This window comes from Onychostruthus taczanowskii, unplaced genomic scaffold (assembly GCF_017590055.1).
Source record: "Onychostruthus taczanowskii isolate IOZ18803 unplaced genomic scaffold, ASM1759005v1 scaffold13, whole genome shotgun sequence".
NCBI classification, from domain to species: domain Eukaryota; kingdom Metazoa; phylum Chordata; class Aves; order Passeriformes; family Passeridae; genus Onychostruthus; species Onychostruthus taczanowskii.
This window is the reverse complement of record NW_024498462.1, coordinates 7,697,717-7,717,837: the sequence shown is the minus strand read 5'-3', so window position 1 is coordinate 7,717,837 and position 20,121 is coordinate 7,697,717. Positions and strand designations below refer to the sequence as shown.

Below are 20,121 nucleotides of genomic sequence, written 5' to 3'. Positions count from 1 at the left end.
TCCACAAAGGCACGTGGGTACCACACTTCAATTTACAAACTGATGGGCATTCATCATAGCTGCACAGTTAACAAAGGTACTGTCGGATTAAATAAACCCTCTAACAAGACAAATACTAAGTACCTTAAAAAACCAACACAGAAATAAACAGTACAAGCCTTTAGCAGGTGATTCAACAGTTAGAACTGCTACAAGTCATTTTTCAGTTAAGAGCAGTCTATAAATCTAACAGCCAATCTTACACACCATGCCCATGAGGAACACAGGCCTGACAGAACGTGGAGGCTGTGGCTTGCAGGGGCAGCAGAGTGATCAAGTGGCTTGCACAGGAGGAATGGGGTTTTCATTTGGGTTGAAAACAAGGGGCTGAGAGTGGAGAGAAGTTAAAAATAGATGGATTCACAGCACAGGCTGCAACATGCAGATTTAGGATGAGAGTTCTTCAGACCTCCCATGCATAACTTTGGGACACACGGTCTGGGGATGCAAGGTGGCCATGGCACCCCCAGCCCCTGTGGAGCACTGTTGACTTCAGGGAGGGTTCAAGTGTGCACAGAAGTTTCTCTGCCAGGGGCCTCCCATCAGACTGGAGCCAGTCTGGAACTTGTTAGTTTGCTGAACCTAAGCCCCCAAGATTCTCTGGTTTTGGGACTCACAGCTTTGAAAAGAATAGCTAAAAAAATAAGCAAACAAACAAAAATATAAAAATATTAACACCATAGCATAGACTTCATATTGGACAGCCTCAGGCCAGCCATTCACTTCTGCAGGGCAATTTGCTGTTATCTGAGCTGAAGCAGGAATGTAGTGATCACCATCACCTCAAACAGACACAATGCAGGATGTACACATAAACCTGAAATCAACACCTTCATGCTAACTTACTGACAATCTAATGAGAAAGTCCCAAGGAAAATGTAAAACTTCTTCAGAATTTACAGAGTGGTTTCATGGGCAGCTAAATGGCAAGAAGATCAGCAAATTTATTTAGTCTGAAGTTGGTTACTGCTGTCTGCACAGTGGCAGATTGTAAAAGTCACCTAAATGCATGTAGATATTATTGTGTCTTTGACTGTTTTAGTCCTAAATTTCCAGGATAAATCAATTAAAAATAGTACTGTCCATACAATAGGCTTTCTGACATTAATCCACTAAAATTGATATTGTAAATGTAATAAAGGCATTTAAACAGGACTTCAGTGTTATAAAACCATGCGTATTAGCTGCCACTAATCATTCTATTGAAAAATAGCACAACTCTTAACCTGATCATCATCAATACACAGCCCAAAGAACAAAGACATTAATGTAGTTTTTTGGATTCTCTTACGTGTGTTGGAAGGTACAAGTCATACACAGATCCAGAGTCCACATCAATGGCATGAAATCCCACTACTGAGCCATATATGACCTTTAGTCTTTGCCCATTTTCAACAGTCAGGTCAACTGACAGTGGTTTGTGATGAAGTGAGGTAAAGGACTGGAAAAAAGAAAAATGCAGTTTGTAGTACAATAAAACTGTTGGTTTGCAGAACTACATTTAGGATCCTAAGAATTCTCAAAACTCAAAAGTTAGACAGCTATTTTGGTAAAATAGTAGGTTACATTTAAGGAGCTAAGTATCCATCATCCACTGAGTTGCAAGAACACTTGGATAATTCATTTGTGGTATGAAAAAGAAATCAAGATTCTAGAAATGGAGTAGGCAAAAAGTAGGCTGACTACCACTGTGTTTAATTTCCTCCCCTTTTGAGGGAAATCAGCATCAACTTTGTCAATTCAAATGCACATTTTGGCACAGCATCTGCTAAGTTTGGCTGGGGTAGAGAGAAACAAGTTATTCACATGTAACACTCACAACTGTGACAGTTTCATGTTTGCCATCTCCAAAGTATATCAAATGCACTACATTTTCTTTAAAAGAATACTCAGTTTATCTTTAGCTAGAATAAATGTTGTAGAATAAAACAAAAGCAGAGGGTAGATGAGAGACAGTGACACATCTGAACCAAAGTGATGTTTCACTTACCTTAAAAGCCATGAATTTGTGATAAGGCTTTGGAGCCCAAGCATAAACCTCCACTGAGTTTTTCAAAGCGATTACAAGGAATTTGATTCTCTCATATTTTACTGTAATACAAGAACAATTCCTTAGGTACCAGACAGATGCTTAAATCTAAGACCATCTCATCTCATCAATGAAATAATTTCAATGGATTACTTGTAGAGGCAGACATTATCCAGCATGGGAGACGAATGCATTCTGGACATCAATGTTTAATATCACCAGTGACAATACCTTGACTGGAAACCTAGAATTAATTTATTTTCAGTAAAGCCAAATGACTGTTACCAATATTTATATATTCCTTTTCAAATAGTGATGAAAAAAAAAATCTCACTATTTAGAGAAAAAGGTCTTGACTCTACAGCTAAACCAACCTGCTTGATTTTTAAGTATGAACACACCCCACCACCACTGGTTATGAATAAGCTGCTGTTGGAGGACTGGTGGTTGTTGGATGAACAATTCTGTCAGACTTGGCAGGCTGAATTTTCATTTCACTGCTCATCTGTGGGTTAAATCCCCAGGTGCTGTGTGGGTGAAGGACTCCCATCTTTCTAAGATGAGTAAGCATTTAAGAGATGAGCAATTTCTCCAAGACAATTAAGGTCATGCTGGGCCCATTGAGAATAAATGAAGAATCATGCATTGAAAATTAAGATTTCTTTGTGCATTGTGTTTTCACAATGGGAAACAAGATGCTATCTCACATAGGCAGAGAACAAGAAAACTCAGCAAACTCCATCAAAATGCAGAAGAGTAATTTTTTTTTCTTTTCTACCTGGAAAAATAGCTGTACAACCAAAGGTCAAGATACAAGAAGATTCACCAGGAGAAAAACAGCAGCAGCTGTGCTGTCAAAAACGCAGGAGTGGCTTGTCATATGTAAACACAGAAGCTTCTACCAAATGTTTGCCTAATTTTAGGATAAGTATTTTGTCACTGTGTTTTTTAAAAATGCACCAAACCCAAGGATGAGCAACTGAAGCGGAATATGTGGGTGCTTAGCTGTAATCACAGTTAAAGTAACAACACACATCTGTTTCATATTCTTCCTTGAGTTTAACCCAAAGCCAAAAAGGAAAACCATGAAGCAAGGTATTATTGAGGAGCAGCCACCTCACATTTCCTGCACTCCTCTGTATCATGGCTTTATTTGACTTCAAAGAAAGTGCCACTTTCACACCATCCTTCACCAAAGCAATACTTGTGCCATATATCCACCCCCATAGTTAAATGACAAAAATTATCACAATCCTCCCACTCACCTTGAAGAATGAGCTGCCTGAGAGCCCAAGAAAAGTGAGATGGTACCATTTCCAGGGTGTTTAAACAAAGCTATATTTGGGTCTTTCATGAGAGAGAAAGGGATGAGCTGATCTACCTAAGGACATCCTACAAATATGATTCACTAGCACTTGAACTAGGTCCAATTTCTTAGCAGTTACCTAGGGCCAAGAGGGAAGCTGAGGAGGTGGAAAACATCAGTTCAATTAAAACCTTAAGTAACTACAGAAAAAGGGAACCAGTGACTGAGCACAGACCATGGCTGGCAGTCCCTCCTTCCAGCCATTACAGGGAACACCATAACATCATCTGGTAACTGCTGCAAGAAGAGATGCTGCCTGAAACGACAGGGAGCAAGGCCATGTACAACAGGGAGTCTTGAAAAGACTATGAGATATTCACCCAATACAATCCTGAAACAAAGCTGAAAAATGCTGCTGTCAGAAGATGAAAAAGGAGGATGATTAAGCATCTCTCTAAGGAAAAACCAGGAAATCCTTACCGACTTTGTAGTGCACACAGCCTTCCAGGTCACCCACGGACACCCAGCCTTGCCGCTTCTCCACCTCTGGATCATTGCGCAAAATTTTATTTCTCAACCATGACAAGTAATACACCCTCAACTTATTCTTCTTCCCTGGGATTTGCAATAAGAGACAGAACACTTTAACTTCCTGAAGTACAAACTCTCCCTCACTTACAAAAAGCTAGAGTTTTGTGACCTTGAGTACAGCAGGTCCTTGTGCCTCGCCAGGGTGAGAGAACATAGCAAGGGCATGGAGGAGTGATGGGGACACACAGGGGGAACTGGCACAGGAGCAATTCTATGGCACTGGGCACATGTGCACTTCCCTTGTGACTCAAACTTCATGCAAGATTTTCACACCTGACTAAAATTCCTCCCTCGGGCCAAAGAACAGGTTTCTACAGACACAGGTGCTATCAGAAACCATCACAGTAACTGTTTATTCTGGAACACAGGCATGTCCTGCAATGGCCACTTTGAATAAGCTATTGATGTAGTTCTAATTAACTGTCAATCTTCATTCCAAGTAGCTATTTTTCTTCTGCATGCCTTTAATGAGCATTATTTTATCATCCTTCATCTCAATCACTCTTTTTGTTGTATTAGTTCATAAGTTCATAGGCAACAGCACTCTGGGACCACAGATTACTCTGGAGAGAAGGACTATGTTATGTCCCAGCAAAAACTGGACCTGGCAGTATGGGACAAACAGCAGCTGGCACTGCCCACCATGATGAGTCTGGATTGGAGACAAGCTGCTACTCCCTGTTGGATGCACACCTCTGACCTTGGTATGTAATGTGCATCCTTTGAGGCCACTCTCAGCCATGGGGAATAAGGCCAGAGTCCAAACTGTTTCCTGGCAGAGGTTGAAAACCTCCACTTAATGTTACTGATGCTTTCACAATACAGATCATTCTCATGCTATGGCTTATACCTCTTGTTGAACACAGGATGAGGTTATATCACGATATGTTAATAGAACTGCACTTAGATAGATGCTCACCCATCATAGAAACCAGAAAAGTGACAAACTATAGCTTGCAGAGAATCAGCCCATTTTAGGAATATGAAATGCTCTGTACTTCCCACAAACCATTTTACACATTAACCAGGCAATGAATTGTCACAAAGCCACTCTGGAATGGGAATGTAAATGTTAAAAATTCAGCAGAGTTTTCCTATTAACAAGAATAACTGTCCTGTGATTTTCTGAAAGAGGAAATTCCTCAACCTAGTTTATAACCTAATTCTTCTTTTTAATTGCCTCCAACTCCAACGTGGGTCAGATACTTTTAGCCACTGAACCAACCTGATATAGTAATTAGCACATTGAGTCCTTCCAGAACATCCATTTGCTGGAACCGTCTCCTTGTAATCAGCGTATAAACTCTTCCTTGCCCACTTCTGTCCAGCAGCCACAATCCATTCTCTGTTCCCACCAATAAATTTACCCCTGTCAATACATGAAAAAAATACTGCATAAGTCTCCTAATGATTCAGAGGTCACTGAGTGTTCACTGTTTTGAGAACCAATTTTTATTTAATCTCACTTAATGGAACCTGATAATTTCTCTGTCGCTCTGTGGATGAATTCCCAGAGGAAAAAAGATCTCACCATTAGAATTTTTACTGAGCAGAACACCTGTATACCTATGGAACTTGAAGGATGAGTAGTTGTGCTGAAGTCATTGTTGATTTAAACAAAAAGGAAAATATTCTGTGAACCTCAACTTCTCAGGTGACCTCAGAAAGTAACTGTGACCAGTGCAAAAGTCATTACAGCAGCGACACAGGAGACCAATCGAAGTGTTACAAGGGTCCCTATCAACTACAAAAAAAACAACAAAAAAACCCCAAACAACAACCAAAAAATCCCACCAAACTCTTTTTTTCCAAATACAACATTCAAATAATGGGGGAACCAAACCTGTGGGAAGAAACACTGTGTTACAAGGAGTTGCAGGGTTTGTTTGAAAATAGTCTCTGGTTTGGAAAATACCTTCAAATGCCAAATTAAGGAGTGAATCCATCTGAAATCTAACTGCTGCTAAGGAAGAGAACCACTGGGTTGCTGACATCAGAGAATGTCAGAAATTGTGTTTGGCTGGAATGACATCTGTTTTTCTAATCAGCAGATTCTAAAGACACAACATAAGGTATCCTGATGTAACAAGCACCCTCCTCCACTGGCAATGCTCTCACAAGTACCTGGTGCTCTTCAGCCTCAATGCACATTTAATTACACACCTTACCACACAGCTCTGTTCTTAATTTAAAATTTTGGATTCCGACAAACACACATTACACAAAATCTGTGAAGTTATAGACTGGAAATCTACATTTGCTTTGGATAAGATTCCATCTACTTCATTCACTTGCCATTCCATGCTCAAAAAGTGAGGAGTAAAAGGCTGGGTGAGTCCCCTAGAATACATCTGTTCTTCTGAAGCAGAAAGGCAGTTAAAACCACTCAAGAGTTTGGATAATGTATGACTGGGACAAGGTCTGCAGCTGTTGAGAGTGACCTGACTGCTGTATCTTGGTTTCACACCATGTGAAGCTGACCCTGAAAAACCATGTAAGTTTAAACAATGGGTTCAGTGATATTCAGAATAAGCAGTGACAGCAGGAGCTCAGCAAGACAAGCTTTTGGAAAGACCTGACCTCCTCTGGATCTTTGGAATACCTATCACATGACAGCAAAAGGATTGGTGTTTGGATTATTTCCCCTGGGTCAGGGCTCTGTGATCAGCTGTACCCGTGTGCAGATGAGTCTCATGAACCACAAAAGCTGCTGAAACATTTGCAACTTTTGGCTCTCCCAACAGCATGGTTTCAACTTGGAGCTTGATCAAAACATTTTCTCATTCTGCTGCACGAAGTCCTTTGCAGCTGCATTTCATATGTTTGTCATCTTGTCCCTGGAAGGCAGGGCCATGTAAGTGACACAGGTATCAGCTCAGGGATCCACTCCTGCACTCTCTGCTAGGAGAGTGGCAATACAGCTGTGAAATCTGCCAAGCAGACACTGTCAGCCACTCCTGCTGTGCCTTCCCTCCACACACCTGCCCAAGGACTCCCAGCTTACCCCACAGAGCAGCACACAGGACCTCGGAGTTGAATTTCTTCTTGTATTTGCGGATTTCTGGGCTGTCACTTTGTGGGCGGATATTGGTTGGATTGACATTAACAACGGAGCCCTTCCTTGCATTTTCCCTCCTGACAGACTCAGGTTTGGCACTAGATGCTGGAATGAAGGACACACACAGTTGTGGAAAATGTGTTTGGTTACAGTTCATATCTGAACTACCTTGTTCACGGTAGAATGAAATAAAACCCTAGAGGGGTGAGAAAACACCCTGAGAGCTTTGTATAGCAAAAAAAAAAAAAAAAAAAAAAAGAAAGAAATCTGGAAAATTCCTCAGGCATTGCTGAGAAAGCATGGTGTAACACAGCAGCAGAGCACAGCAAACCACATCTGAAAGAAGGGCAGAAGCAGTACAATGAAAATTCACAGTAATGTGAAGTTCCAGTTTCAGGAGACTACTCAGTTTTCATTTCCAAACAATAAGCCCTCTCCACACCTGCCAAAAAAAAAAAAAAAAAAAAAAGAAAAAAAAAAAAAAAAAAAAAAAAAAAAAAAAAAAAAAAAAACCCAGGAGGAACATTTTAACACAAAGGCAAAGCATACTCACGAGAACTACAGGAAGGTCCTACTGGACTGGTGGGAGGGGTGATGGGCAGAAGTCTCGGATCTATAAATGATGTGAAGGATGTTGTAGAGGATGTGCTGCTCTTGGCAGGTGGGCTTTCAGCACATGGGCTCTGCAGTGAGAAACAAGTGCTGCCTCAACTTGGGGCACACACGCTGTGGTGCTCTGACAGAGCTGTTACCTGCCTCAAGTGACCCCTCTTCCCACAGGCCCATGCTCACAGCAGTGTCAGAGCCCTCTGGGGCTGACCTGTGCTCTCTCACATGAAGCTTGGGTGGGAGAAAGCCAGGGACAATGAGCAGAGGCACACCAGAATGCTGCCATGGCAAGGAGCAGAAGGTGTGAGACCTGTAGCTTGTGCAAAAGGGGAGAAAAACAAAGCAAGGAAAGAAAGCGAGGAGAGAAGGAGATGGGGGAAAATAACTGGAACAATGAAATCTGTTAGGCAGCTCAAGATTTCTTATCTTCCTCCCAGAAAAAACTTTTAAAGGAAAGAAGGGATGTAGTTAAAAAACTTATTGTAAAAAGAGACAGGATAAAAAGGCTGGAGCTCAATGCAGGCAATCTGTAATTTATCTCTTACCTTAGTCAGAGGTTTGTTCTGAGGTTCCTGGCAAGTCAGTGGCACTTGTGGCGGGTTCACAGAGGAGTCTGTAATTTGGCTTTGCTGGAGGAGATCTGGCAGGAGATAGTTCTGGTTGTTTATGCTCCAAAGGCCTTCTTGAGTGTTTGGAATTTGTTTCCCTAAAATTTGATCCTGCATGAGAACATACAGATAAACACCACATTTAGTTTATTTCCAATGCACTCTGCAACTCCAGTTAATTAGGATGATAAATAATGAGCACATGGAGAGGAGTGGTCTCCCTGCTGCATCATTTAAAGACAAACCCTATGGCAAGATTAAAACCAAAAATTAAATACCAAAGTGCGTGGCAAACATCAGAGATGACAAATCTGGGGTTTACTCCTGAAGTACTCCACAAATATTCTTCATCTGCATTACCTCAAGCACAAAAAAGAAGGAACTTCAGCCTCAGAGATATGAGGTCAAATGATTTGCTAATGAGTTTCAGACATGACCTTGGCATACTGCAGACAGAAGAAGGCACTTCTTGATTCTGGATCGGCATTTAGTTTGAAGGCCTTCATCATTAATTTCATTGCTACTTTCCATTTACTGAATTAGGAAACCTTACTCCAGAAAGAGGACATTTAGTAGGACCCAACATCAGCATTTCCAGTATAGTGACATCTGGTTCTGCAGACCTCCTTACAGCATTCCATGGAAATACTTGTGAACTTTGTGAGGTACCACACAAACTTTTTCCCTGACAGAACTATCTATGGAGTCAGAGGTAGGTTTCTGGGAATATATTTTATGTTTTAATTTAGATGTAAAAACTGAAACCAAAATGTGCAAGTCAGTATTTGAGACTGGGGAACCAAGCCAGTTCAAGGCTTTTTAGTTCAGTTTTCAGCCACATTCAACGGAACGAAACCAAACCAAATCCCCATTTGAATCACTCGGGCAGTTTGGTACACCCTAACCACTTCAAAGCTGCCCAGGCTGATGGGACAAGCAAAGCAATGCTGGAGATGACGTGGAGACTCATGGTGGCTGCAGCTGGTGGGTGAAAAAGGGTTCAGAGGAAGGGATGGGAGTCTCCATGAGAAGGGGGGAAAAGACTAGAAAGCAGCAGAGAAATTTACGGGATGTCAGCCATCTGTCTGTTCTCCCTGTTCTCCCTTCCAGACTCTTTCCTCCAAACCCACCAAAACACAAAACCTCAATTCTTTATCATCCTCCCTCATCCTCAGGGTGGGCCTCAAAGACCCCAACATTCTCCCTTCCCTCAAGCGGCCTGGATATCAGGGGAAAGGGGAAACACTGGGCTGGTTTTGCCACAAGAGAAATACTGGTTTATGCCCCTTTTATAGTTCTTTCTCCAAAGCAGAGTCTTTTTTCCTCGAGGATGGTGGGACAAAGGCCAAGTGGAACTCCCTCCCCAGGCAGGAAGGTCACCACTCTGGTCTGAAGTTTAGAGACACCAGAGGTAAAGAAAACTCATTTTTCTTTCTACCCTGCCACAGCTCTGGAGAAAACACCAATTTCACAGTGATTTATTTTTCCTATCTGTGAAGCAAGAATATGCTGTAAAATCTGAAAAGGGCCCTGACACCAAGTACAAGTCTTATTACTGTAATTTTTTTCTTGTTTTCAACCACAAAGAACATTGTTCTGCTTTGTCTCTCTTCATCTTTTCTGCACTGATATTTATCACAGGGGAAAATCCACATGACTGAAAGCCTGTACTAGAAACTACAGCTGGAAGGAACCACAACATGACATATGAGAAGACAAGAATTTTTGCTAAGCCAGTAGGGAGAGATAAAGTGGTTTTCCCCTGTTCTGGTTATATTTTAAGCAGTAGGAGGTAGTTCACTTTAATCTGGAATAAAAAGAAGTCAAGATTTTTTAAAAGTATCAGCAATGCACACCAACAATAATAACAGTGCTTTTTGTCCAGTGCCTTCACAAAATACCTTGACATCAGAAAATACAAGAGGTCAACAAGAAGGACAAATGAAGAACTGCAATTCTGTACCTAAATGTAAGCACTTCTACAGGAAGAACAAAACCTGAAACTGCACATTTTTTTTTCCAAGGCTTATAGCCATAATTTGCAATGACTGAGCAGGACTTCATAGTGAGAATTCTCCCAAGAAGTAATGGATATAGAGTTTATCATGCACATTAATGACCTGACTCCCCCTCACTGTACCCACCCCCTTACAAATGGCCAAATTACCTTCTGTTCTGCCACGGTGCTTTGGGGTTTCAGTTCAATTCCATCTGGTACCCTCGTCCTTGAGAAATCTGCAATTCTGCCGCTTAGCAGTTGCCTGGTAACAAACTCCAATTAATGAACAGAACTACTTCAGGGGGGAAAATAGGAAAAAAAAAAAAAAGGAAAAAACTACACATAACCATGTTCAAAAGTGAACATAATTAACATTCAATAGTTACACTCAAAGGTTCTTGTACAAAAGCAAGCTGATTAGTCTGTGGATCTGCCTGAATGGGCTTGTGCCTGAGGACCACTCACACACAGCAGGAAGCTCTCCCCACCTTGACAGAGTGCATCCCTTCATCTCACTGCACTGCATCCATCATCTTTCAGACACTGCATAGCTCAGGCAAGTCCCTCAAGCTGTCATTTGGGAAGTGCCTACTTCAAAACTTCTGTCTCCTGTCACACGCTCCCCTGTGGGGTGTAATTATGAGCCACCCTGCTCTCCAGAGAGAGCAGCAGCTGCTCTGCCATGTGCTGCTGTCAGGGACCTCTCTGCCAGTGCCTACTGGGACAGGCTACATTGGAATTTCATCCTGTGAATCAGTCCCTGAAACATGGTCCTCCTCACTTTAAAAGGAAACACAGAACAATTGCCCAGTGCACAGAGAGACAGAAGAAAGCAAGAGCTGCTGGACTGGCTGGGGCCAAGAATCCCCCTAGCCCAGCATCCCACCCTCAACAGTGATCAAAAGCTGATAGCAAAAGCAAGAGTGAAAACAAGGCAAGTGTCTGTTGTGAATTCCCAGTACATCACTGCCTCCTGCACTGCCTGAGATATCTTTGAATTTTAAACTTTTTTACCCAAGTGGAACTGCTTCAAACATGTCTTGGCCCCATTTCTGCACACTTCCACCTCAAATGATTTATTTATCCCATTTATTTATTTATACTCATATCTTTTTTACTGCAATCCATTTAAGCCTATTACATTTTTGCCTCCTTTCCAGTAATTATAAAACTGACTGGATTCAGCCAGTGTGAAGGGTTCTACAGTACTATGTGCCAACTGGTAGCAGACTGAAATGTATTTTTTTTCTTTTTAATGATGCCCCTGCGATAACAAATAAGGTTTGGCAAGAGACCTACTGATTTAAGATGGGTGTGCAGGAGTAGAAGTTTTTGTGGCATTTTCTGTTGTTTATTTTTTGGTTTTGGATTGTCTCCCCATTCTGTGTGAGTGGGTAAATATTTGCATATTAAACTTAGAAGGAATGACAAGATGTGGATTAGGATCAATGGTGAATGCCAGGACCTGGTCTTATTAGGGAAGCAAACAGCAGCTGATCTTAAATAATGTCAGCCTCCAACTTAGGAGAGGGAGCAAGTAATTCCTAGCCAAGCACACACCTGCATCCGCCTTGTCCAAATGCTGGTAGGAAACAGCTATCAAAGAGCAAAGAGAGGAAACTGAACTACACAAATGAGTCCCAGGATACTCAGTGTTTTAGGAGCATACTGCAGGCACTGGAGGAGGAAGCACTCTCCATAAAGTAGGAGAAATTAACATCAATGGAATAGATGTGCTAAACAAGGAGGTAAGACACTGGATCCTATATAATGATACTCTCTCCTTAAAAACAGAAAACTAGAGTGTGTGAGGAAGAATTCTGGCTCATCTCACTGTACAGAAAAACAAGACCAGAAGTTGCTTTACTGGTGAAACACAGCAGCCCTTAGACCAGCATCCTCAGAAAGGAGCCTTCTCAGGGTGGTTACCAGGATCCATCCAAGAACATAGGAAACTCCTCTTGCCCAAATATCCTGTTTGCTATTTACTTGGCAGCAATCAGGCTATACTTCCTGAAGCATCTTTTAATATAAATGATGTTCAGCCTTTGCTAACATTCTTTGCTAACATCAAGATTGCACCTATGATTTTACAGGGGCTCTTGCAATGGCTGAGTGCACAGAAAGGTAAACTTGACAAGGAGCATCCTAACTGCACCTCTCCAGAGGATGGGTGGATCTCAGACACAGAGAAGATGCAAATAACAAATGCAGAGTTCCAAAGGCAGTGATAGCACTCCTTCAAATCATACAGCATGCAAGGATCACAGCAATCTGACACTTACACAGCAAAGTCATTGCTACAGGGCAAATCCATATTTTTATGTAGAGTCTTTCTGAGGTCTAGGATGAATTCTATGACCTAGAGTGAATAAAACTTTTTACAGATCAGAATAAAGTTGTTTGGAAGAAGATCAGTAGGAAAACATAGGCATTCCAGTAAAAGTCAGCTCTTTCAGGTGCACTGAATAAGCTTATTATAATAAGATTATAATAGATTATAACTGAATAAGATTGTTAACATTCTTTCTCTTCATCTCAGCCTTGAAAATGAACTTCAGAAATGCAAATGAGCAGCATATGCAGGCACAAAACTTCTACCTCTTCAGAGCAGCACAGGGGAAAGGACTGGTACCAGCCCAACACAATAACTTGCCAACAATGCTCCAAATCTGGGCATCTCTGCCTGACACCTGACAAAACTGCATGTGTAATTCTGTCAGAAGAGCAAGAGCCCCATCCCAGAGAGCTCTGTGGCCCTGGGATGCACTTCAAAATAAATCCTAGAATTTGAATAAACTGAAGTCTCTTTGCAAGAAAATCAGAAGTTTCATTCACCAATACTATAAAAATGTTTCTGTTTGCTGTTCCTAACAGCAGGGGTGGCCAAGCGACCCCCTGACTCCCTTCTCTTGGAATAGCAACCTATTCTTGTTCCACAATTTCTCAGCAGAATACACATTTTACATGACTGGTAGCACACCACAAGATGTCAGTCACAAAACCAGCAAGATAAACTGGAAAGCTACAGAGACACAGCTCAGGTGGGATCAACAGTGGGACAAGCCACAGCATCAGCTGGAAACCACAGAAGGTGCAGAATGCCAGAATTAAAAATACAACACATTTACAAAAGCATCTCTGCCTTTTATAAACAGCCCTGGTGAAGAAATCAACATTTCAGTAGCAATTATTTCTCCCAGAGTGAACAGACTATGTGAAATCAAGGGTCATGTTTGCCTTTCTCTACTGTAACCTGTATTTGTCATGAAGGCATACAGTTTTTACAGTTTTGTTTCCCTCTCCTCTTTTCTTTCAAAAATTCCATGTAAGTGTAGATCAATATGAAGTATTCCCTATAAAAGCACTACCCAGTATATCCAGTTAAAACAAGACATTTCCTCATTGTCCCAGGGCAGCAAAGCGTATTATTACCCTGTGCACATCTGATGGAGCAAACATTTACCCCCAGGAGTTCATTAAAATGCAATTAAATTGCTTAATTACAACTGACAGAAATGAGTGATAGTAACTTCAAAGGAGGGGGAGTATTTAGGCATGCCAGCTTTTTCTAGATATTTAGAAGTGTGTAACAAGAATAATATTATTATTATTATTAATAACAATAATAATCAAGCCAACCTTGTGTGGTTTGATTCATCTTCATCACTGCTGCTGCTGCTGCTGCCTTCATCACTTGAGGAGGAATAATCTGCTGCCTTTAACAAGGAGTTGGCACTGTCCTTCACCTTGGCAAAGGAGACTGGACTCTGAGCAAAGAAAATTCAGCTGAAGAAGCCATTGTTAAAAAGCACCTGCTGTACTTTACTGTCCCAGCATATACAGTTATAGTCACTTCCACCCCAAAAAAGCTTTAAGGAAGCTGAACTGGTTCTGTTGGTCCATCACAGGGTACCTCACACAGGAAAGTGACTTGAGCCAAAACTGTACACTCTGCTGAGGACCTGAGCTGGACACAAGTCAGACCTGGACTGAGAGCAGTGAGCTTGAGCCAGCCTCACACATCCCTCAGGCTGACTCATGAATGACAGCAAACTCACACACCAAAACAGAGCCGTCTGCACAGACAGACCCCTCAGTGAAAACATGGACAAGTCAAAAATATCAGTGGATTTAAAAGAACCTACTGCAATCTGGCCGGGATGAGAGACTTTTTCAGGTTTCTGATGCAATTGCACGTGGTTCTGGGACAAAACATTCTCTGCCTTGGCCAGTCCTGGATTCCCTGGGGATAAAAAAACCCCAAAAGTTTATTTTTTTAAGTGTACATACAGCACATGAGAGAGCAAGACAAGCACACATAGCTAGGACCCAAAGCACAGAGAGGTCTCTGCAAACAAACTTCTCTTTTCTCTTTGTTGCAAAGGAAAATCTCATTGCTTGTTTCCCAGTGATCCTAGATGCTGCAATATTACATACATAAATTGATACTGATGCACTTGAATGCAGCAAGAGTAAGACAAGCAAATGAAACCCTTGGCAACACATTCCCACTGCACATCAGCCAGAGCTCCATGGAAAGAGAGCAAGGGAAAAGGTGAGGGCATCCTAATCCCTTCCTCTGATCCTCTTCTTGAGGAGAGACAGCTTGTCACCTCATCAGCTGCTGGTCATACTCCAGCACCAAAGGGCCACACAGCTATTTCCTGTGACTGCACACAGGGGGCTCAGCAAGAAAGCTCAGGAGCCTGAGCCCCCCTGCACACCTCTGGGAGAGAGATGCTGCCAAGATTTGGCTTTCATAAAACTGTTATACACAAACTGTCTGAAGTGATTATCTAAACCCAACTGGGTGAGGGCAAACAGCCGCACTAAACTGCAAACCTGACTGTGAAATGTGGGCACCCACTGCCTGCAAACACTGGGAAAAGCAAAAGAAGCCTTGAAGGGATGCTCTGCACACAACCCCTGACACAAGGGAAAGGAGGGAAAGTCCCCTCATCCTACCCTGGGACACACTGGCCAGCTCAACACTTGCCTTTTTCATCAGTTTCTCCCATGACTACCCTACTGTTACCAACAGGACTCCTTGGGAGTTAAGGGGGAGAATTCAAGCTCACACAAATTAGGATTCACATTCAGTAATTTAGTTTTGTCACAATGGTTTCATGTCTTCATCCATTTTGCAAAGCTTTCAAAACTCACAATTCCTTACTGGTCAATAAGCAACTAAGCAACTCAACAGAACTATTAGCTTTAAAGTATTTATAGTCCTTTCCTCCAATTCATTATCCCTGTGGGTTTGGGAAAGCAACAAACTCCATCTGAAATGCCATATGCCAGAACTAGCTGTAATTTAATGACATTTAAGAACTCAAGGAGACAGTTTAAACCACAAGGGAGGTTTTCTATTCTTTCCATTTCTGGTGAGATTTTTGTTTCCCCATGCCAAAATAGCACAGGAGTTACATATCACATGGACTCTGCAAAGCTGAGCTGGGGTGTTGCATGTTCAACTCTGTTATTCAAACACAAAATGACATAAGAGCAAAAAGAAACAAAACTCAAGCAATTTAAAGTGTGCTTTGGATTTCTCTTGAAGAAAAGCTTCCTATTCTGTGTAGCTAGTAAAAGCAAAACTGGCTTGATTGTGTAAGTGTAATAAATAAGCAATTTGTTCTCGTTTATCAAGGGCTTTTAAATTAACAAAGTAAGCCTCAATATAAAAATAAATGACCTCATAAGATCACTGGGGTGGTTTCAGAACATTTTTTGCATCCACCCTGCTTCAACTTGGATTCCCCACGTCCCCAGTCTTTGGTGGCCAACCTGGATGCAAGGCCTTGTGACACACCAGAGCTCTGTGAGGGGCTACAAAAGAACTGCCCTGCGGCTGACCACAGCAAACACCCATAGGAGTAGCAAGAGAGGAAAAAAGCTGTCCACTTCTCCATGTCCCCATCTGCCAGAACCTCAGGAACCAGAATCTGTACTGCAAAACACTCCAAAACCACGAGCAGGCTGCTGCATTCCTACACCACTACCAATGACAGCAAAGGAGATTACTAAGCTGTACTTTGCCTACATCAGATGGTTTTATCTTCCTTTTAACTTCTTTAGCCCTTTTTTTTTTCAATTCCACTATCTTACTGCACATAAAAGAATACTGGAGAAATATTTCAAAATATGCTGCAGAGAGAGATTTATGCTTCCTTTTGCCAGTACATTATTAGAGTGCAGAAATATTAGTGTACATCAACTGCTCAACTGTATCCGTCTTATCAGTGGGCAGTGCAAAGAGCAGAATTTGCCAATGAGTGAATATCAGTACTGAATTACATCTGTATTTCTGGAATGTTGGCTCTGCTGAGTTTCAATTGTGTCACTAACTGCAACAGAAATTATTTTTTTTCCAATTCTTAATTGAGGCAATTCAAATTTTCCATTTGAAAATATATCCACAGTCACTCTTCTAACTCAAAAGAGGAAGTACTTATATTTTAGGAACATGGGACCATAAAATCCAGATGGCTTTCAAAAGCCTCTCACCAGAGAATATCATTAAAAGGACCTATCCCATTTGCAGTGCAGAACTTGACACCCTGCAGAAGACCATTTCATGTGACAGGAGTTTAGTACATTCTGACTGATGAATCTTTGACTTAGGAATCACCTGAGGTTGACCAGCTGCTCTGATGAGATCCCATCTCCCAGTGCTTGGTGCCAGGAGTGCTGCTGCTACTGTTCAGCTTCAGAGCATGTCCCCCAGGGGATGACTGATGAGTGTTACTGAACAGAAAGACAAAAAGCAGATGAGACTCTCGTGTGCTGAACAGAGACTGGAACAGAGCTCCTGCTGTTACAGTACGAGGTCATACTCTGGATAAAGAAAAGTTTATCTTCATTGCTGCTCCAAGCAGGGCCACCCAGGAGTGAGAGGAGATGATGGAGGGGACAGTTTCCTCTGGGCAGTCATCCTGGGACACTACAGAGATTCCCAAGTCATTACAAAATATCCTTCTATATTACATCTCCCTTGGACTCTTCAGAGTCAAGTGTCAGTCCTGATTCCAAAATCTCATGGCTTTACAACTCTAGAGAACTGCTCCACTACCTTCCTAGAAGATACATCAGCAGTCACTTATCAATGGAGAAAGAAATGCACTGGACAGTAAAATAAACTGCCAAGCCAGTGGCTCAACCAAAAACCCAGTCCTAGAAGTCACTCATTTGTAACACTGACAATTACTTATACATTTCTTTTCTGCTTTGCCTCCTGTAATTCCCAAGTGGGGAGCATTTAGGGCTTGATTTCACTTGAAAGTTATTTCAGACGATGTTTCTGACTCTGACTCATCAGAAATGCTGCACATCACTTTGTTCTTTCAGCTAAATCTACTTCACTTTCCAGTCTCTCCAACCCATTCTGTTCCCTGATTAGACATCCAGTGGGGGCTGCCCTTTACTGCTGAGCTCTAGACATCCTTGGTCTTTTCTCCTGGGATATGAAAAAAGTACACCAGCCTTAAGGGCAGACTGCCAAAATTGTCACAATACATCTACAAGCTGCCTGTTCAAGCTACTATCAGGCAAAACAAGCAGCACAAGCTGTAATTAAAAGTGCCTGTACAAGGAGTTGAGGTCAGACTCCCCTCACCAAGGCGTCCAGACACCTGACTGTCCTTTGAAACCAAAGCCAGTGGCACTGAGGTGGAGCATCTGCCAGATACTTCAGTTTTCCTATTGACAATAAAGCAGCATTAAAAAATTACTTTAAGCATAAAACACAGTATAAGCACAGTGTATTTGTAGAAAGTATACAGTGTAAGTTTAGTTTTACTATAAGCATGAAATACTTTAAAGCTTACCTTGAAAGGCATCTCTGATGGCCAGGCTGATCCCTGCTGTAAAATTTTGAGGTTGTCCTTTCTGGAACCTTAAAGATTTAATCAAACATTTCAAGGTTGCTATTGATATTTTAGATTCAGTCAATAAACCTAATGCTTATCGTGTATCAGTGAAAAAAATAAGACGAACCAACAGAAATGAACAACAGTTCAGTGGGACCTGTGGGTAGGTATTCCATGATATCAGCACTGGAAGCTGCAAGTCAGCAGCAGGTGCTTCCAGTTTGCTCCCAGCCAGTGCAGTCTATCAGGGTACAGAGAGAAAGAGGTTTTCACCTTTCCTCAGAGTCAGTATCATTCCTGGTCAACATTTAAAGCAGACAGTGAAAGACACCTGCAGTCACTGAATGCAGCTTTCCCCAGCTGGTGGATTACCTTATGTTGTTACCACAGGCTGGGGAATGAGACACATACACCCCCCAGCTGCAAAGTAATGAAATAAATACACACATGGGCATATGAATTCCTGATCAAATAGTCTTGGACTTGTTCTCAGAAATTCTGTTAGAAAGAGAAATACACCATCACCTCAACTATACTAACAAGCTTTTCCACAACAAGCCAGACCTTTTCACCAAACAGGCTGCTACAAATACCTGGTCTAACAAAAGAGGTGTGTCTGCAATCACAGATTCTGCAGATATTATATGTGTGCAGATATTATACACTGTGTTGATTTGGCAATGTTTTTGGTAGCGGGGGGGGCCACAGAAGTGGCTTCTGTGAGGAGCTGCTGGAAGCTTCCACCATGTCTGACAGAGCCAATCTCTGATGGCTCTGGAGATGGACATGCTGCTGGCCCAGTTAGAGAGGTTGGGAATGCCTAATGACATATTTAAGAAGAAAGTCTAACCAGTACAAGTTTTTTCTGGGGTGGAGAGGTGCCACCGCTGGGGCCATCCTGGCACAGCCCGGCGATGTGCCGCCCCAGCCGCCGCCATCTCGGTGCGGCCTGCAGCGAGCCCGGCCTGCATGGCCGCCCCAGCAGGCCCCGCTGTGGGCAGAAGGGCAGGGGCGGCAGCGGCTCCTCCTTCCCGGTGCCCTGCACCAAGAGAGGGGCAGGGGCGGAAACGGTTCCTACTTCCTGGTGCCCTGCACCAAGAGAGGCGTTAGACAGCGCCAGCACCGCAGCAGCCACATCCATGTGGTGGTGGCAGGGGTGCCAGAGGTGGGAGCATGGCGGGTGACTCCCCAGTATGAAAACTAGGTGAGACAGACTTCTTGGTGCTGCAGGATCCTGCAGCAATCTTTGAATTGGTGGAACTCGTTGGCAATGGTACCTATGGAGTTTTACTTGTAGTCAGAGAAGAGGAGCAAGTGAGGACATGTGAGAGAAACAATATGGTGACGCCAAGGTCAATAGAAAAAGAGGGGGAGGAGGTGCTCCAAGCACTGGAGCTGAGATTCCTCTGCAGGGCATGGTGAGGAGCACGGTGAAACAAACTGTCTCCCTGTAATGCATGAAGTCCAGGGAGGATGCAGAGATCCACTCGCAGCCCATGGAAAAGTGCTCACAGCAGGGTGGGTGGATGCCGGAGAAAGCTGTGATCCAGTGAGAGACCCGAATGGAGAGAGAGGGCCCCTGCTTCCAAACTAGAGCAGCCCATCCTCAGAGGATGGCACCCTGTGGAGAAGTGACCCTGCCACAACAGTTTTGGGAAGACTGTTTACCTGTGGCAGGGACCCCACAGCACAGCAGAGGAAAGACTCCTCTCCCTGAGCAAACAGAAGATCTCGAGTGATGAACTGACCAAAACCCCCATGCCCTGTCTCCCTGTGGTGCTGGCGGGAAGAAGAGAGGAGCTGGGGGGACAAAAGGTGTTTGAAAGGATTATTTTACTTCTCATTATCCTCTTCTGACTCTGTTAATAATAAATTTACTTTATACCTTTACATTTGAATGTGTTTTGCCCTTAGAGTGTTTTCTCCCAGTCCTCATCTCAACTTATGAGCCCTTTGTTAATTTTTTCCCTCTCTGCTCAGCTTGGAGCAAAAGAAGGTGAGTGAGCAGCTT

At 42.6% G+C, this 20,121-nt stretch overlaps 1 protein-coding gene across 2 annotated transcripts in view; it reads right to left on the bottom strand.

Annotated features, from left to right (window-relative positions):
• The window catches only part of NRK (Nik related kinase), an 88,359-nt gene that overhangs the window by 10,006 nt on the left and 58,232 nt on the right, over window positions 1-20,121 (bottom strand). For both annotated transcript variants that reach the window (XM_041396479.1, XM_041396481.1), the window contains exons 17-28: window positions 18,069-18,136; window positions 16,874-16,989; window positions 14,388-14,485; window positions 13,882-14,009; window positions 10,408-10,501; window positions 8,178-8,351; window positions 7,577-7,706; window positions 6,970-7,128; window positions 5,191-5,334; window positions 3,855-3,989; window positions 2,030-2,130; window positions 1,331-1,480 (exon numbers count right to left, since the gene is read on the bottom strand). In XM_041396479.1, coding sequence (XP_041252413.1) covers window positions 1,331-1,480; window positions 2,030-2,130; window positions 3,855-3,989; window positions 5,191-5,334; window positions 6,970-7,128; window positions 7,577-7,706; window positions 8,178-8,351; window positions 10,408-10,501; window positions 13,882-14,009; window positions 14,388-14,485; window positions 16,874-16,989; window positions 18,069-18,136 — 1,497 coding nt within the window. The remainder of the gene's footprint in view (window positions 1-1,330; window positions 1,481-2,029; window positions 2,131-3,854; window positions 3,990-5,190; window positions 5,335-6,969; window positions 7,129-7,576; window positions 7,707-8,177; window positions 8,352-10,407; window positions 10,502-13,881; window positions 14,010-14,387; window positions 14,486-16,873; window positions 16,990-18,068; window positions 18,137-20,121) is intronic.